General features: G+C 37.6%; 1 protein-coding gene across 3 annotated transcripts in view; it reads left to right on the forward strand.

Annotated features, from left to right (window-relative positions):
- Positions 1-15727: 15727 nt before the first annotated feature.
- PTPRO (protein tyrosine phosphatase receptor type O) overlaps positions 15728-20203 on the forward strand; it is a 229045-nt gene continuing 224569 nt past the window's right edge. For 2 of the 3 annotated variants that reach the window (XM_024733335.1, XM_024733333.1), the window contains exon 1: positions 15729-15902. In XM_024733335.1, the coding sequence (XP_024589103.1) occupies positions 15828-15902 (75 nt within the window). In that variant the 5' untranslated portion in view covers positions 15729-15827. Of the gene's footprint in view, positions 15903-20203 lie in introns of all 3 variants that reach the window. The other variant, XM_024733334.1, reaches the window with a different exon arrangement.

A 20203-nucleotide genomic window follows, 5' to 3' on the forward strand; every position in this document is an offset into this window, starting at 1 on the left:
ATTGAAAGGTTCAATATTATTAAGATGTCCATCCTCTCTCCAGCTGATTTACAGATTCATCACAGTCCCTATCAAATCCCAGCAGGCTTTTCTAGAAATTTACAAGCTGAGATTCAAATTCTTACAGAAATGGAAGGGACCTAGAATAACAAATCAACTTTGAAAAAGAACAAATTTGAAGGACTAATACTATTAACACTAATAGCACATAATATAAAGCTCAGTAATTAAGACAGTGTGGTATTGGCATCAAGATAGACAAATAGATCTTGGGGATCCAAAGAAATTTCAGAAATGGATCCCTGCATTCATGGACAACTTATTTTCCACAAAAGTGCAAAGGTAATTCATTGGGAAAAGATAGTCTTTTCTAAAAATGGTGATATAAAAAATGAATATTCGTATACTTTAAACATCTTTAATCCACTTCTCACATAGTATACAAAAGTTAATTCAAAATGGATCACAGACCTAAATGTAAAGTCTAAAACAATAAAAGTTCTGCAAGAAATCCTGGAAGAGAATCTCTTTGACCTACAGTAAGGCAAAGATTCTTAGCTACAACACCAGAAACATCATCCAAAAGAAAAGAGAGCATGATAAATCGAACTACATTTAAATAAAAGTCTTCTGCTACTTGAAAGACACTGTTAAGAGAATGAACTAGAAGGAATAGGCTGGGAGATAATATTTGCCAATTGTGTACCTGAAAAAGGACTTTTATCTGAAATATATAAAGAACTCCTGGTACAAATAATAAGAAAACTAGCAAGCAAACAAAAAAATAGGCAAAAGATTCGAACACACCACCAAATAAAATAAACAGATGGCAAATAAGTACATGGAAAAATATTTACATTATTAGTCATGAAAGTAATGCTAGTATGGTAAGAGGTACCATAACTAATATTGCAAATTATGAACATACTAGGGTATGTTCATAAGGGTACGGAGGCACTGGAATTCTCATACACTGCTGGTAAATGTGTAAAATGATACAATCATTCTGAAAGCCAGTTTGATGTTTCTTAAAAATTAAACATGCACCTACCATATGACCCATTCATTCCACTCCTAAAGTATTTACCCACAAGTTATGAAAACATATGTTCATTCAAAGATTTGTACGTGAATGTTCATATCAGGTTGATTTGTAAGAGAGACAAACTGAAATTGACCCAAATATCCATCAGTGGACGACTGGATAGACAAATTGTGACATATCAATACAATGGAATTCTATTCCTCAATGAACTGTTGACAGATGCAGCAACATGGATGAATCTTAAAATTATGATGCTGAAGGACAGAAGCTAGACAAAAAAAGAATACCTATTGTATGATTCCATTTATATAAACTTTCAGAAAATGAAAACAAGTGGGTAGCGACAGAAAGCAGATTGGTGGATGCCTTGCAATGAGGAAGGGCAGGAGAGAGGATTTATAAAGAGGTACGTGGAAACTTTTGGAGGTGATGGATATCTTTATTATCTTGTGTGTATTCATTATTTCAAGGGTATCTACGTATACTTACATCAAAATTTATTTAATTGCACATTTTAAATATATGTGTGTACCTTATGTATATTAATTATACTTCAACAATGATATTAAAAACATTTTAAAAACTAAATTTGGTACAGACATTGAATCACAGAGCATATCACAAAATGTTCAAACTAAAATTTTTAATATTAGTGAAGCCTATTCAGTAGCATTGCTCTCACCAAAAATTATTGTTTGTAATGTTTTCCTGAGCACTGAATGTTTTTATTTTATTAAAAATAAAATACTTAAAATACATTGTTATATTTAGCTATACCTCATCCTTAAATGTATATTTGTGTGTATTTAATAAAGTACATATTTTATTAGAATAGTTCATAAATTTATATAGTTCATAAATTTAAAACGTAATCATACATTAACGTTGCAGTACTTTAATGAAAGTGAGAGTTTAAAAAGTTTAGAAGCTATTGCTTGAACAATGTAAGGTGACAATATTAAAGGCAGTAAGGAAAAATGAAGCTTCAAAGGATATGCAGGTAGGCAAGTGCTATTTGTGTGGCTAAGTACAGAATATAGCTTGAGTGAGCTTAGGGAACTAATCTGTCTCTAAAAACAGACACCTCAGTATCCATTAGAAACCAGCCTGTTTTCCATTTGGCTATATCAAAAGTTCTTACTTTCCTTCCACTAGTAGTTTTGATCAAAGTTGCCTTGAATTTTTCTGTACCCAAACAGGTATCTTTTTTCTAGCCAGCAAACTGTATTCCCAGTATAGTTTATGTTAGACACATGGCTCTTCTGATTCTCTTCTTCTACTGTGTTATCTTTCTCACATAGATAACTATCTCTAAACTATATACCTTCACTTTCAGTTTGAGTCAGATATCTTCCATCTTTTTGTCCCAGGGGGCTAACCTGTGCAGACTACATCAACCGGTTCACTTACTTTTGATTTGGTCTGCCAGTGGGAAGGCTTGGAAGGAGGTTAAAAATTATGAATGTGCAATTAAGAATACATGCAGGGGGGCTTCCCTGGTGGCGCAGTGGTTGAGAGTCCGCCTGCCGATGCAGGGGACATATGGGAACATATGTATATGTATAGCTGATTCACTTTGTTATAAAGCAGAAACTAACACACCATTGTAAAGCAATTATACTCCAATAAAGATGTAAAAAAAAAAGAAAATCAGCTGTGACCAATACAATAATAAATTTTTAAAAAAGACAGTGAAACAAAGAAAAAAAATAGAATACATGCAAAGATGTGAAAGTTTCTGGAATGTAATTCTGACCATTTAACTTGCCTGTTGGGCTGGTGCAGAGACAAATAGGTTCTGGGAGAATGGCAGTGAATTATTGCAAACTTAATCAGGAGGTGATGCTAATCACAGCTGTGGCTTAGAATGTGGTATCTATTAGAGAAAATCAGCACAGTTCCTGGTATGTAGCTATTCTGGGTATGGAAATGCCTTTCCTGTGTGCAGGGCTTTCATCCAATGACCAACTGTCGACTTACAGAAAACCTTATTCACTGCTGTGATATCCCATCCAACATCACATCCAGGTGGGATACCTTTATTTCCTTGGAAATGCAGCAATGGACTCTTCCCACAATTCACTGATGTTTCATACATCTCATTACCCAGAAAAACCAAGCAATAGAGTGGTCTGTTGGAGACTCATAATGGCACCAGCTGGCATTCATTCTTTAGATGCTATTCTAGGATCAATAACTTAGGTGCTATTCTATTGTACATGGTATATATCTTCAGTATACAGTATATGGAACAGTATATGGAACTGCTTTCACAACATCCATCAAGGATGGAGGTTAGCCATGGCCTCAACAACCTAGCTGCCCTTTCACCAAGACTGACCTGGCTATCACCCCACCCCTGAGTGCCTAACATGTCAACTACATGAAGTCAGTGCTGAGTCCCTCACATGGCACTATTTTCCACACTTTGAGCTTGCTACCTCGTGGCAGGTTGGTTACACTGGAACTCTCCCATCTTGAAGGTCAGTACTTTGTCCTCCGGGACTGGTTTCTTTTCCTTAGATCCAAATGTTCTCTATCTTCTTTTTCTAAAAGAATATTTTCTCTTTATGTCATTTTCAACATATTCCCTAATCTCTACACAATGAGAGTTTTCTATAATGCTAAGGTGAAGCAGAAAAAAATGTGTTTGACTCCCTTTAGTGGAAAAGGGATCTTCTGTATTGAGGATCAAACTGAACATCAATCCACTTCAGTTGTGCATGTTTATGTCTGTGTATTCTCATTACCTAGCTTCCTAGCAGCAGGAGTTCAGGAATTCTTTTATGTTCATTATACAGTAGCCACAAAAGTAACTGGAAAACAGTAGCAGGCAGAAATATTTTAAGAAAAAAAAATTGGGGATAAAGATCTAAAATGAGGACCATCTGAGTATTAATTAAAATGTGGTGGTTGTTATTACTCATTTTGACTATGAAATGCCCACTCTAGGGCTCAGTGCCACTTGGCTTTCTCTTAAAATAAACAACCATTTGCCATGTTTTCACAGAATAGATTATAGTAAATATATGCCACATACAAGCACCCATAATAGATGCTTCACTGCAATATTGAAGGTGATCTCTTCTGTATAGTCTGGACGAATGCCTTCTACACTTTGTAATGATGGTTGGGACAGTCCTGGGGAAAAAAGTCACCTGTGATCCTCCATCCTTTTGTATCACCTGTTTGTAACCACTACTAACCCTACCAGCATTTTTTAGAAAACTGAAGTGAGGAAAGACTACAGACAAAGGGTATATAGAGAGCTGGGGGAAGGCTTTGTTGTAGGATGCCAGCCCTGTTCCCATCCATGGGGAAGGAAGGGGAAGGTATATTTCTGGCTACATGCATATGAGTGGCTGGCAGAGGCTCTGAAGCTAATGAAACTTAAAATCCATAACCCCTTCCAGAACTCTGGGATGCACCCTATCAACACGTTGCCATGGTCACCCGTTTTTATAAAATTTGAAAAAGTAAGGTTTTTAAATTGAAGTAGTTACGACACTGTTCTCTTTACACTCTGACTTCCCCTCCACTGTACAGTTTCCACTCCCTTTTGAATGGCTTGGAGCCTCAGTCATTTTTGAGATCTAACTAAAGGAAAAGTGAAGCGGGAGAGGCATTTACTGTGGATTTAGAAACATATTTATGTAGGTCACAGTCACTTTCATGAAATAAAAAATTATTGTCAGTGTAGGAATAGCTTCCGGGAATCCCCCTAGTACCCACTGTCTGACAGTCCAGCATCATGACACAAAGACGCAGCACCAAAAAGAAATATTATTTACAAAGAGTGCTCAGCGTATGTGAGCACAGGTGGAATCTGAAAAATTCTTCCAATCATCAGACATGAAATTGCAAGGAGAGGATTTTATCTTCAGTACTGTGTTAACATGGATGTTCTCTCCTGTCAGAAATATTCTTAAAATGTAGCATATACAATTATAAACAGATCACATTGTTTTCTTTCTTGATGGCAATGAAACAATATGAAATCAGAATTTGTGTCTTTAAGGTCCAAAGCGAATGTTTTAGGCATGCCAAGTATTAACAATAAAATATAACTTTTGATCATCCATGCTGGAAGAAAAACTGGATTATATTTCTACTCTTCAATTGAAAATGATATTGCAATATTATTTTCAAACAAAGAGGCAACCAGAGTACACACCAAAAACCGTAGGCAAAAATTATAACAAGAATATGGCAGATAGGGACTTCCCTGGTGGAGCAGTGGTTAAGAACCCACCTGACAAGGCAGGGGACACGAGTTTGAGCCCTGGTCCAGGAAGATCCCACAGGCCTCACAGCAACTAAGCCCGTGAGCAACAACTACTGAGCCTGTGCTCTAGAGTCCGCAAGCCACAACTACTGAAGCCTACGTGTCACAACTACTGAAGCCCGTGTGCCTATAGCCCATGCTCCGCAACAAGAGAAGTCACCGCAGTGAGAAGCCCGCACACCGCAACGAAGAGTAGCCCCTGCTCATCGCAACTAGAGAAAGCCCGCGCAGCAACGAAGACCCAACACAGCCAAATATTTTTTTAAAAAAAAAAGAATATGGGAGATAAAAGTATAGGTTATTTTTCTGGATTTTTATGATGTTTGTACAATTATTAACTTAAAATTTTATAGTTTGTTATGATTTTTTTCTCGTTCTAAATACATTTACTTTCATGCCTAATTTTGGATTTTCCATTTTTATTCTTTTTCTTTTAAAAGGCTCCCCAGATTGTATAAGCTTTGAGGTCTTAGATCTACCTCTGGGCTCTGAAGTTGCTTAGTGTCAGTTCATAGAATCATTTGTTCCTCATCAACACACACTGCCGGACTGTCACCATACATAGGGCCTAGTATGTTCATTCTACTTGGCTCTATTAAGATGATTTGGAAATTTGATTTTAGTTACTTCGAGAGGATGAGAAATAGAATTGTTTATATTTGAACTCCCAGGATGCACTGGGGTATGACACATCCCTCACAAATAAAACGAAGTCCTTTTCAATATACTAAATAGAACAATGGAAAATTGTTAATATTTATTTATTTTTAAAGATAGACGTACCTACATTTCATTTGTTTCCTCATGTTTTATGTCTTCAGCGTCAATTTTCTGGAATCTTTTATTAATTATTTAGAAGCATTTCACACAAAATATGAAGGTATCAAAGTACTTTAAATTCTCTCTGATATGATTTGAGGGTAGATATAAATGAATAACTCTTTCCCTTTGTGATGGGATAAATTATCATGTCCTGAGATTTAGAATATCAGAAAGACAAGTGACAAAAAAAATGCCCTGGAGTAAAAATTGGTGCTTGTTTGAATCAGAAATATAAAAAATGTTTTTTTCCTGTATGTTTTGGAATCAAATCATGCATAGATGTGTGTGTGTGTGTGTGTGTGTGTGTGTGTGTATGAAAGCAAGCAACCAAGACACATTTCTTTTTTTCATATATCTCTGCTAACCATAGTAGGTTAATGGAGACATCTGGCTCCTTTATTTTGATACAGATGTCACTAACTTCTCTCAGATTGTTAATTTCTAATGAAATTCATAATCCTAAGGGAAAGTTAAACTCACTGAAGGATCTTCTTGGTGCACTACAGATTATTAAGCAACAGAAATGTCTGATACTGACATAATTAATAATATTACATGGAAAGAATTTATTCCAAAGGATGGGCAAAGAATTTAATGTATTAGTTATTATACAGAATAAGATAAATTTTCTAACCTATCATCACTCCAATGTAATATGCTTGCTGCAATAATATTGATTTTTTTTCAAAACATGGATGGAGAATACTTTATTTGCAACTCAAAAACTCATAGCCATTGTTATGTACTTGTATTCTGTCATTGCTGCCTAAGTGAAATTGGCCAACCATGATGGTGGCATTGTTCTTCGTAATGTGGATCTAGTTTGTGGAACTTTTTCCTACAGATATTTATTCTGATAAAATAGTAACTGACTACTCTTTTATACCTATTTCAAACGCATTCGTGGTGTTCCCACTTATATCCCCAATATTTCCAGGTCTTTAGTAAGTAATTCATTCATCTATTTTTAAATTAATCTGTAATGTTCCAAATTTTTCTTATAATTTGTGGCTTTTCTGTGTATATATATTTTGTGTAAATTTTAAAATAGAGCCAGTGGGCTCATCGAATATATTCTCAACGTAAAGTTTTTCAGCATTACAAAAGTATGTCGAACAAAATACAAAAACTTCCTTTCTGCATCCACTCTGCCCTCTTTAGAAATCAAGTCTTTTGGCAGTTTTTCCTATCTACTTACATAATGAATATTTTTGTACAAGTGGCATTACATCTGGGTGATCTTTACATTTCAGTGTATGTAAGAGCATCTCATTATTGTCAACAAATTTCCTTGGCTTTATTTTATGTTTGCTAACCTTTAAAGTTACATGTGGTACTCATTTATTTTTTAAGTCTCTGTAACACCAAAATTCAGACCAGCAAATTTCAGGGCATTCATTATTTTCCACATTTCACTGGGTAGATGCCACTTTCACAAACAATTCATGGAAAGTGTGACATTTAGTTATTGATCTCTTAGTATTCCTAAAGATGTTTTTCTCATCGAGCGCAAGTAATGACATTTAAATTTTTTTGCTTCTGGGATGATTTGCATTTTCTGTAGAAGAAATTTTCCATATTAATTATTTCTAAATTCCATTGCCCAGAAGCTTAAGGCTTCTAACTATTTCTTAGCAGCTTTGGGGCTTTCTCAGAGCCTAGCATATGCTTGAACTTTTCTTTACACATCTGTAAGTAGACAAATGTTCTTCATGTTGGTATAGATCTTTACCCTTATTTTATGCCCCAGTTCCATTTTGTGACTTGGTAACTGGAGGTAATTTCATGCTTTACGAAGAACTTTGAAAGGTTTGGGATATGTTGTTCTTAAGAAATGGAAATGCAGATTGTTTCGTTGCTGCTGTTACAGACATTATATGACATGGTAAATCAGCATCAACTTAATTTTTCTACCATTTTAAATTTCAAAGGTTATAAGGAAAATTCAGAAGGGACATATGTTACCCATGCAAATAAATCACTTTTCACTCATTGTCCACATGGTCACTTAATTTGTGAGACCCAGGAAGTCTGGAAATTGGAAATAAATCTTCTGCAGCTTTTTAAAAACATGTTTACCTCACCTTGCAGTTATCTTAAAAGTGACTATTAAGTAACACTGATGTTTTATATTTAAGCAAATGAAAACAATAAGAATTCATGATATCAAAGATAGGTCAGTGTATTTAGTTTAGGATCAAGAGCCCAACACTAGTTGATATGGATCAGTGGGAACCTGCAAGAATTAGTAGCTTCAGGAGTAAAACAAGGAGATTCCCAGGACATCCTTCAGCTCTTCAAGGGCATTGCCAAAGGACCCCAAGACTCCAATATTTAATTGGCTTCTTAAACTCAAAGTAATTGAGCTCATTTGACTTTATAAAATCTTTAGATATATCAGTAATGGGATTTTAAAAAATCATTTTTATATCAAAGTTTCTGAACATGAAATTTTGCCGATATTGCTGTGGTTGTAAAACAGAGTAGATACATGTATATTTGATTTTTGCATATCTATTTTCAACACTCTAAAAATAACAATATTCACACTTGGTTTCTGCTAAAAATTCCAACTGAGAGTTTTTCCAAGAATAAGGAATAGAAAAATAATAAAAGTAACAATGTTTATAACCACAGGACCTAGCCAAAAATACTGAACAAATAGTAGACACTTAATAAATACTGTTTGAAAAAGAGAATAAATGAGTGAGAGTTTTTGTCTAATCAAGGGTCCAGCTAATGAAAAAACAAATACTAAGCCAAAAAAGAATGAAAACACTATTGACAAAATGTTTAGTAAAGCATGTATACATGCAGGCATTTTTATTTTGATATTTATCTATATGTACATATTCAGATTGCTCTATTAAGTTAGGTTATGATATTTATTTTATAAACTGCTCATACTATCATACAGATTTATGGATAGGTAGACAATTTGTCTTCATCCTGATGGAGGGGGAAAAGGTTTTTCCATCCATGTTGCTGCAAATGGCATTATTTCTTTCTTTTTTATGGCCAAGTAGTATTCCATTGTATATATACATCTCATCTTTATCTATTCATCTGTCTATAGACATTTAAGTTGCTTCCATGTCTTGGCTATTGTAAACAGTGTTGCTATGAACATTAGGGTGCATGTATCTTTTCGAATTAGGGTTTTCATCTCTTCTGGATATATGCCCAGGAGTGGGATTGCTGTATCATATGGCAACTCTTTTCCTAGTTTTTTAAGGTAAAGGAACCTCTATACTGTTTTCCATAGTGGCTGCAGAATTTACATTCCCACCAGCAGTGTAGAAGTGTTGCCTTTTCTCCACACCCTCTCCAGCATTTGTTACTTGTAGAGTTTTTAATGCTTAAGGTGTTTTAAAAATTCCAAAGGACTTCTGAGCATGCAGTAAGAATATGGGTCTGCATGGGTCAAAAGAGTGTTGTACGAAGACTGCTGATATAACTCTTTGGATCATCTGCATAGATGGGGATTGAAACATAGTCATACATTAGATTGGCTAGGGCACAGATACAGAGGAAAATAGTAGAGTTTAGGGCTAGGCTTTGAAAATTGCAACATTAAATGGACAGGAAAAGGAGAATGATCCAGCAAGGGAGATTTCAAAAGAACATCCAGAGATATCAAAGAAAAACCATTAATGTGCAGTGTTATGGAAAGTCAGAGATGAGAGTGTTTCAGAAAGGAGGGAGAAGCCAACATAGCACATACTGCAAAGTGATTCTTAGTGAGGGCAGTGCTGGTGAGATGACAGGAGTAGAAGCCACACCAGAGTGGTTTGAAGAGTCAGCAGATGGTAAAAACAGAATGGAGACAGAGTCTACGCAACCCTTTGGAAAATATTGCTATGAAGGGGCAGTGGTGAAACATCAAGAGAAAGAAAAGATAGCAGCTGAGAGCATGAATGATTCAGTGAAGGTTTTCTTTCCTTCAATTTTAAAGATATGAATGTGGTTAAAAAGCCAAGGGATGGAATACATGAAAAGGAGGAGGTTTAAAATAAGAAGTGGGGAAAGGCTGGAAAGAATGGGTTCTAGACAATCGGTGGTAGAATTAGCCTTAGGTGGTTATTGAGAGAGCTGCTTTTTTTTTATAACAAGAGATATAGGAACAGATATGGGTGGGATTATGTTTACTGTCAGGGAAGACAAAAAAATGTTGTCACTTTATGGCCTCTATTTTCTCTGTAATGTAGAAGGTGAAATCAAAGCATTGAAAAGGTCTGCAGGGCAGAGAACTGGAGGACTGAAGTGAGTAGAAATGGTTGGAAATGACCCTTGTAGTGTATGACAGTGAGTTAACAGAGATTGACCATAGGCTTGACATACATTGATCCCTGACTGGATTTCATTCAAATCGTCCTCTACCCATATGTTAAATGCTTACCCTTGTAACTTTCTCCGCAGTATCCAGTTACCAAACAAAATGATGAAATCTCTACATTCAACTCCCTCTCCCAAACTGTTCCTTTTACAGATAGTCACACTACATAAACATATCTAGAAATGTACAGCTTCAAAATTATGCCTTTTATTTATGTCCCTTTATGAGGAAAATATTCTTCCCTCAGGCACTGGAATTTCCCCCAGAACATTTGTGCCTTCCCCAAAATTTTTCTTCTAGATCCTTCTGCTAAGACACATAATGACACCAATCGATCAGTGGCATTCCCTACTCCTCTTTAGACTATAGTCATCTTCACCCTATCTCTCACAGATTTGAGAATATTATTAACTGTAATTTTTATCATGAAAAATTGATTTGGTGTAATTGACCTGGAGTAAGATTGTCAATATGCAGTATTATTCTGCCTCTTGGTAAAATCCTTAGCAGTTAAGGCAGTGCATTTTCAAAGTGTGTGATTAATATTTTCATAGATTCTATGAAATCACTATGACCAAATTTTCCATAATTATATATTGGCAACCACTTTTTAATAACACAAATATAGACACTATGTGTGTCACCTAGTAGACAGTAAAGGCTGCATTCCATTTTTAATTTGAACTGAAGTAAAGGAAGAAGAGAAGGAATGATCTGCAGACACTATTTCCACTTAGCAAACAGTATGTCTTGCTTTATTTATAAATTATATTCAAGTTTTAGTCATGCCTTTTGGCCAAGCTAAAGTGAATCCTCCCATGCAAGATGTTAATGCTTTACATTATAATTAGTCAAGAAGGCTAGTTATTACCAAACGTAAAATAGATAGCTAGTGGGAAGCAGCTGCATAACACAGGGAGATCAGCTAGATGGTTTGTGACCAGCTAGAGGGGTGGGATAGGGAGGGTGGGAGGGAGGGAGGCACAAGAGGGAAGAGATACGGGAACATATGTATATGTATAACTGACTCACTTTGTTATAAAGCAGAAACTAACACACCATTGTAAAGCAATTATACTCCAATAAAGATGTAAAAAAAAAAAAGAAGGCTAGTTATGAAGAAAAGTTAGATGGTTATATGATAACAATGTCTGGGTGCTCGGAAAAAAATTATTATAAAAGTTCATTAGCCAATGCATATAAAAAATATAAAATAAAACTGCATAACTTAAGGCTGTTTCATGTATTTTATTTTTTTAATTTTAGGGCTAGTAAAGAAAATGTTAACAACACACAGCATAGAATATAATTGAAAGAATAGTATCTAAAAATGACCATCTGCCTCCCTAATTTAGGATCACTCATCTATAGCCTTCAGTTTGTGTCCCATGTTAAATATCTGCTCATGTTTTCAATCTATGTTTTCTTATTCCTTTGAGTGGATGATTTTGTATCATGAAACCTATACCTTGTAATAAAATACTCTTATTTAATTTTTCTTAAAACCATGTAAGGGTCAAGTAAAAACAAAAGATAGGTCCCTTAATAAAAATTATTTAGGAAGAAAAAAGAGGCAATGGGAAAACAGTTTCCATATAAAAGCGAAAATGTCTTTCTGTAGTGAATTTCACTGTTTCTCAAGTGCGGCAAGAATAATAAGTCTTGGCAGTGGGAACAGGCTATTCACCTGAGGGCTGCCAATCATTCTCATTTTGAAAGACAGAATTTATGAATTGTCAACACCTCTTTTAGGCGAGAAACCAGTGTTCATCAAGAGAAAAATGAAAACAAATGCTCAGATGAATTGAAAATCAAAATGCTGCCTGGTCATTACATGTAATCTACACCTCCTACTTTTTTTTGTTTTTTGCGGTACGCGGGCCTCTCACTGTTGTGGCCTCTCCCGTTGCGGAGCACAGGCTCCGGACGCGCAGGCTCAGCGGCCATGGCTCACGGGCCCAGCCGCTCCGCGGCACGTGGGATCTTCCTGGACCGGGGCACGAACCCGTGTCCCCTGCATCAGCAGGCGGACTCTCAACCACCGCGCCACCAGGGAAGCCCCAGTGCCTATGTTTTAACAATTGTAATATGTGAGATATGGATGATAAAATGCATGGCTGTTACTGTGCTTTTTAAGTGGATTATATTCCAGAGATCAATGGCTTGAGTTTTTTCTTCATTCTATAAAAAGTAAACTATTTCCCATTGAGCAACTCCCATAAATATGCCTCTGAAACACCGAAACTGCTGACAGCCTGGTAGGCGATTTCAGTAGTGGAAGCCAGGACTAAACACACTGAACTACATTAGAGTTGGTCCCTGGAGGACAGAATTGAACTTCCTTGGCAAGGGCACGATAAGAGTTCCATTTGACTCATTAAACCTCTCATAGGGATTACAGCTCCTTCTCTGTAGCTGCTATCGCTTCTCTTTGTATACAAGAGATAGATGTGAACACATAGTACTGGGTACTTTTTTACTTATTTAGGAAAAACAGATTAAAAAAAAAAAGATCTTCCAGTTTCTTGCTCATTAACCACCTTATTATTATTTCCTAAGGAAGTAGAAAGCTTTATTTCATTTTGTGAGAATTCATTTTTACATGCCTGTCTTAAGGCATGCAAGAGATTCTTTTTTATCTGCATTTATTATTTCTCCTGGAAATGCAGCATTACAGGGGAAACAGTTGGCGATAATGATATCAGCCTTCTTTACCAAGCAGTGTTGTTGTGATAATGAAATCAGAACAAACATTTTGAAGCATGCATTCCTATATGCACTTTATGTTGCCCATGGACATTCTCGCTGATTTGGAATCTTGAAAACAGCAAAATAAGATTCACCATCCTTTGGAAGTATTACACTGGGAAACCAACCAGTAGTTCAAAGACAAACACAGCAGGCTCTATGAATTGAAAACCCCACACAGCTGATGATACAGCATTCACATTCTTCTTGGGTGTCTCTCCTGGAAAGATTCACAAGCCTGTTATTGTTTTAAGTACAAAAAAAAAAAGAATGAAACTATTTTATTCAGCAATGGCTAAGTAAAATACTTTTCTCTGGAGAGAACATTTTCTGTGATTATAAAATAATACCCTCAGTCTTCAGGGCACCTAATCACAGTGTGATTGAATACACTGTAATGGAATATTAATAATGTTAATAACTAATACTTTACTGGGGAATGCCTTACTCTTACTGTTTATTGCTTTATTGTTCCCCCAAAGTGGTCCATGTGTACATATTTATGAGGGCATAAAGAGCTAAGCAAATTGTGATATAAGTGATAAGGAAATAAATAGAAAGACAACATAGCAAAATATGATTATTACAAAAACGTGCATCACTGTGAAAGTTCTTTTTGCATTTACAAGATGAATGTATGATTAGTAGGCTATATTTCTAATATCCTACGCACATCAGTTAAGCCTGTATCCATGTATCTACACACACATGCATATATATACACACACATATGTATATCTTCACATATATCCATAATCCACAACATGGACACACATACCCTTTAAAATCAAACTCTATTCAAAAGAAGAATTGTTGGCAAATTATGAGTGTGATTTTGTCCCTGGCCGAAACATCTTTTTTGTTCTAGACATAAGATAATTTTAGTGCCACTTTTGGGTGTGGGTGGGAATAGAATGCTGCCTTCTGGTGCTTCAAAATAAAAGGAAAACATACCAAACCAAAGCCCTACAAGTGTAGTCCCAAGAATAAAATTTTCAGATAGCCCATGAGTCTGACCTCAAGGGCTGGAGAAGCAACTAATATTTTCTCAAGAGAAAGAGAAGAATGGACGTAAGGGCACTAAAGTGAGCATATGAAGAGGGAGATGACAACAAAAGAAGTTTCTAAAGGAAGGCATCAGAGACAATATTCTCACATAAATTCAGACCATTATTCTAGATTTATGCATATAAGAATTTAGCACACATATATGCTTGTATAACTATATTCAATCTAAACCTTTCTCAGTTACACATATACATACCAGCCATCTGTACAAACATAGAATCATTATGTTGTACATCTGAAACTAACATAATGTCATATGTCAATTATAGCTCAATAAGAAAAAATGTATAGAATGGCCCCATGTACCTTTCCCCAGTTCCTTCCAGAGGTAGCATCTTACATAACTACAGTAGGTATTAAAACCAGGAAACTGACCTCAGTACTGTTCACAGACCTTATTCAGATCTCACCAGTTTTACATGCACTCGTGTGTGTGTGTATGTTTCTGTACAATTTTATCATCTGGGTAGATTTGTGTAACCACCAGCACATTCAAGATACAGAACTGTTTCATCACCACAAAGATCTCTAACATTACCACTTTTAAATTCCACACCCACTCTTTCCCCTCCCCCTACTCATACTTTGCCGGTGGGAATATAAAATGGCATAACCACTCTGGGAAAGTTTGACAGTTTCTTTAATAATTAAACATTTTAAAAAGTATGTAAATGTTTATGTGTTTATAAATGTGTGTAATATAATGTGAACCAACCTCCTTCTATATTCCACTCAGGTGTCAAAGGACAGCCCTTAAAATTTACAAAACTTCTGACCTCAAACAGAAAAAATATATACTTGTGTTATTTCCTCCTGGATGAGTGTGGGACAGAGAGAATGAGTGTTTAAATGGGATGAAGAGAGTGGAAATGGGAGGGAGTATCCTCCCCATCACACACACACACACACACACACACACACACACACACACACACACACTGAACTCCATCACTACAATCACAACCACCACTTCCCTCCAAGTGTTAGCTGAGAGCAGATGTAGGAAGATTGGGAAGGGACCTGTGTGTTTGTTTCCTGAGTTGCTGAAGAGGAGTCAGGGAAGCCCCACAGAACTCTGCGTCCCAGGGACTGTGGAAGAGGTTGGGGCGGAGCCTGGAGTGGGGCTTGGGAAGCTGCTGTCACTTTTATGAGTCCGCAGCCCACAGTGAGAGTATCTCTGCTGCCAGACGACCGCGGAGGCTGGGCGCAGGGCCCCCGCCTCTCGCTCACCGCGCGGCAGCCGCGGCGGCGGCAGCGGCAGCGGCAGCGGAGCCTCGCCCACTCCAATCCGCACCCTCTCCATCCTTAGCTGTTAGAGAACAGCAGCACCTGGCACGTTCCTAGAGGACCCAGGGAGCAGAAAGCGAAAGGGAGCTGGCGCGGGGGGACTGCACAGGCAGCATGCGCCCGCCGGGAGCAGCCTCGGCGCCCAAGGTCTGAGGCTGCAGCCCCCGTTCGCCATTGTGAACCGCCGGGGGAGCCAGCCGGCGCCACCGTTCCCCCGGGTCCCCGTCCACGCCGCGATGGGGCACCTGCCCGCGAGGACGCGCGGCGGCCGCCGCCTCCTGCCTCTGCTCTGGCTCTTTGTGCTGCTCAAGGTAGGGGACCCCTCCCCCAGCCGCCGCGGTCCTGCCTGCGCCCGCGCTCCGGCGCCCTCGCTCTGTAGCGGGGGAGCGGCGCGCCCCGGGTCGCGATGGCCGGGCTGCTGGCAGCGCCCCCGGTGCACGCTTTGTTGTCCTTGCGTTTACGTGTTCTCCGCGGGCTTCAGGGACGGGGTGGAAGGAGAGGGAAGTTTGCTGCCTCCGGCTTTCCCCCTTTGTGCTCTTGTACCGCCGCCGGCATGCGCATCAAAGGTGGGCTTGTCGGATGGTGCTTCCTCAGACAAAATGAGATCACTTTCCCTTCTGGTCGCTGCTGCACCCCGGTGCTGCTTAACCTTTTCTCCCTCCCCCAACGGAGTGAGCGGAGGCTTTGCCTTAATATACCTTCTGCTGGAATTATACACCGGGGGCCGAGCTCCGCGGCCTCAAATGGACTGCCGGGGCTGGGTCGTGAGCATGGTTTTCTTTGACTAAGGAATGTCAGCTTGAGCCTGGAGAGGACTCCCCTTCCCAAGTCCTCATCTCCAACCTGAGAATACCCTTTACAAAGTCTAGACTTTCCCCCGCTATATTTACAGAGGATGCTACCTCTAAATTTCAATGGCAGACATCTGTATAATTAACTTTTTCGTGTCTTCTTTGGAATGTCCTGCTTCAGGGTTTAACTCTGAGAAGAATAGACAAGGACTGCTTAAAAACAAAAACAAAATATCCCTAGTTTGACAACTATACGGTGCATGATTTTTTTTAAAGAAATTTAAGCTAGATGTCTTTGGAGAAGTGTCATGAAGTAATTGTCTATCACTCGTGTCTTCCGTGTATCTACTTTAGTTCTGTTATTAGCCCTTCCGGCAAAGCAAACTCAAGTACGTCGACAGGTGACCGGGAGCTATCCTTTCAGCACCACAGTGATATCTACCTTAGAAATGGACGAAACATTAAAGGATGCAAATGTCTTCTTATCAGTCACTTCTTGCTCATATGCACCCTTAATCGGGAATGTCTGACAAGGAGATAGTGGAACAGAGCCAACGGATTGAGAACAGCATCAGTTTTAAATATTCCATATGTTCATTATCTTAATGGAAAATAGGAAAAATAGTTTCCGGAAGAACCAGCAGCAGAGTGCCTAAATACGATTCTAAATTGTATTTACTATGTTTTTACGTTTTCTGAAGCTATCAACAATCATATTATTTAAAATCTGATAAATAATAAGCTTGGTCATGTATTTTCCCTCTAAGAGGTTGCTCTTTAAGCAGACACCGCAAACATGTATGTTTTATGAACATACACAAACTATGAAGTTTTCTATTAATTTTTCTATTTGTCATATTCTGTCATAACTATATGTCTGTGCAACATTTTTCATGAATGCAAAGTGAGAAACTGAACAGCCACACATTTTACTATGTATCAGCTAGGACTTACACATATGACATCTGATCCAAACCCAACCTTTGGCACTACTTCAGGTTTCTATTTGAAATCTTCATAGTGAGTGAGAATTTCAGAAATGGTCAAATGATGGGCTTGGGAGTATGGGTAGAGCACCATAAAAAATCTAAAAATTTGTAGCAAAAGTTCTAATCAAAACTTGATATCAGACTGAGAAATTGCAGTCAGTAATGGCATAGACTGTAATAGATGTTCACCCTGTTCTACATAATAGGTGTTTTCCTGCACATTTGCAGTTTAGTGTCAATTATGATAAACTGCATCACACAGTAAATACATTAATAAAGCTGGCCTTTTAGTAAATATTGTAATGAGACAAGTAATTTTGTAAAGCAAGTCTTTACTCTTTATTTTATGTAAATGCAATGTTTTATGTCAAATGGATATAAAGTATACCAAAAGAAATATATATATACATATATATATAGCCTTCATACGTGTACACTGAATACCCACCATGTGTGCCAGTCAGTCTTCCAGGTATTTCACACATGCTATTTCATTCACTTATTTTGTTACAGTTGACAAGAGATGTTCAGAGTGGTAAACTGGGCACACAGAGTAAGGCATTTACATTTTGGAAATAGTATATTACATGGTAAATTGGGTTCACAGTACAATCTTTCCATAATTTGGAGATGCTTTTGCATTCAAGGTCCTGAATAAGTGACAGTAAAACAGACTTAACATGCAGGTGGTGATAGAAACATAACATTCCATTATTAAATACCAAGTTGTCGATTGAATATCAGTGATAAAATCTAAAAAGGTCTATCTGTGCTAAGTCGGAAAGAAACCATTTCCGCAGCCCTTCCCCCAAATCTCTGTAGTTCTCATTATGTCAGACAATCTTTCACTACTCTGTATCCTCCACATGAGAATGAAAATCCCTTAAAGCCATAAAGTCAGAGAAACTCAAACATGAGGCTTGATTTGTAGTTTTATATTTTCCACAAATCAGAAACAAGCAGCTGGACATAAGTGGTGGGAAAGTCTGAAATTTTGAATCTGTAAGATTGGCTATAACCAGTTTCATTGAGGTAGCCTCAATGCATTGAGGTGCCTGGCTAAGGAAGCTTTCGTGCATTGTTCCCTCTCCATGGCTTAATGATGGGCACATTTAATCAGTCATCGCCAATTGTTTAAATCATCCACTTTATGTTATGAAGCTAATAGCTGCATAATTGATGTTTCATAAGCACGATGTTGGTTATGAAATTTTCTACTTTCATATCAATATTGATGGTATATTTCTATTTTTAAAAACAGGAAACAAAAGAACTCTGTTATCAAGTATACTGGGAGCCTACCAATCTCAAAGTCTTCTACCCACATGTGAATGTAAATCGAGTAGTATTTATTGGAGTATTATTTATGTATTATTTATTTAATCACCAGATAAATACTACTCCATTTAGATTTTCCCTCTCATACATCTTCCCATAATTCTAGTAAAAACAATGTAACTTCTCTCACCTATCCTATCTTTACTACACCTCTCCTTGAAAATCGCCTCCTATATCAGTTCACTCGACATCAGTATTTTGTCAACAAAGAGGCAAGTTGTAGCATATGACATCATAGGAATTTAGATTCTGCCTTCCCTGAAACGGTGCTCTTTAGTAGTCAACTGGAAGGTTTCCCTAAACTCACAGGTTTGGCCAGAATCCTTCTTTCTTTCTGAACCTCCTCTCTATATTTCCTTCCATTTCTGCTCTTTCGTGATACATAATCAAGGAACATTAAATGTGAAAGGGCCTCAATTACATTTTCTGAAAGAGGTTTATGTTTAATTCTATAAAGCATGAGTGTTACCATGTTGACCATAGTATTTTTATTCGGGAGAAATACCCACTTTCCAAGTTTTATCTGCCTTTCTCCACTTCCCTGTGACCCCTCTCTCTTTTTCTTTTTCTTCCTTATTCTCTCAGCCTTTCTGTCCACCGCCACCCCCATGTCTCTCCCCGCACCTCTCTCTCTCTCTGTCTGTCTCTGTCTCTGTCTCTCTCTCACACACACACAAGAATCTTCACTTTCCTTCTGGAGGTTTTACATGCACATTCTATATTATACAATGTCAGCAGGTGAACCATAACCTTTTCATCTTTCTGAAGCAGCTTAGACCCTCCTCCTTGCAGTGAAGTTTGCTGCCATTAACTCCTTTGTCAGTTGACTTCCTTGACAAGTGTTGTTGCCAGCCTATTCTCTAAACCCTTTTATACGTGACATCCCTAGTAAGTTGGAGAAGGTTCATTGGACTGCTCTTCCGCAGGGGATTGAGTGATAATCCTTCCTAATGTGAACATGTGTTGTTTTCTTTTCTTCTTTGTTATATGAAAGATTGATACTGTATGAAAGCACAGAAAATTCACACTTACCTCTTTCTCATTTTGGCCCATAAGAAAGCATACGTCTGTGGGCATAAATAATTAAAACAATATGAGTTGTACTTTACTTTTAAATGTAGTGGTATTTTTAGCATCTAAATATCCAACTTGGAGGTATTTAAACTTATAAGCACATTGACTCCTGGGTCTTATAAATATAATTCCAACTTGAGTCTTGAGGGTTTGCAAAGGCTCTTTGGTGCTGGATACAGTCGGTGCACCTAAGCCATTGGGACTGGTAGCAGTGTGGCACGATAGAACGCTTAAGCTGTGACCACAGAGATTTCTTTCTCGTTTTCTTCCTAATTTAGTGCCTTCAGGTACACACTTCCAGTGGTGTTGCATTTTCAGAAGCATAGCCCCAGTACAATGATGGGCTCTACTAGAAAACATCATGGTCATTTAACTACTCCAAACACACTGTAAATATTTTTGAAATAAATGCATGTCTAT

This window comes from Neophocaena asiaeorientalis, unplaced genomic scaffold, assembly GCF_003031525.2.
Source record: "Neophocaena asiaeorientalis asiaeorientalis breed wild unplaced genomic scaffold, Neophocaena_asiaeorientalis_V1.1 scaffold150, whole genome shotgun sequence".
In the NCBI taxonomy this organism is placed as follows: Eukaryota; Metazoa; Chordata; class Mammalia; order Artiodactyla; family Phocoenidae; genus Neophocaena; species Neophocaena asiaeorientalis.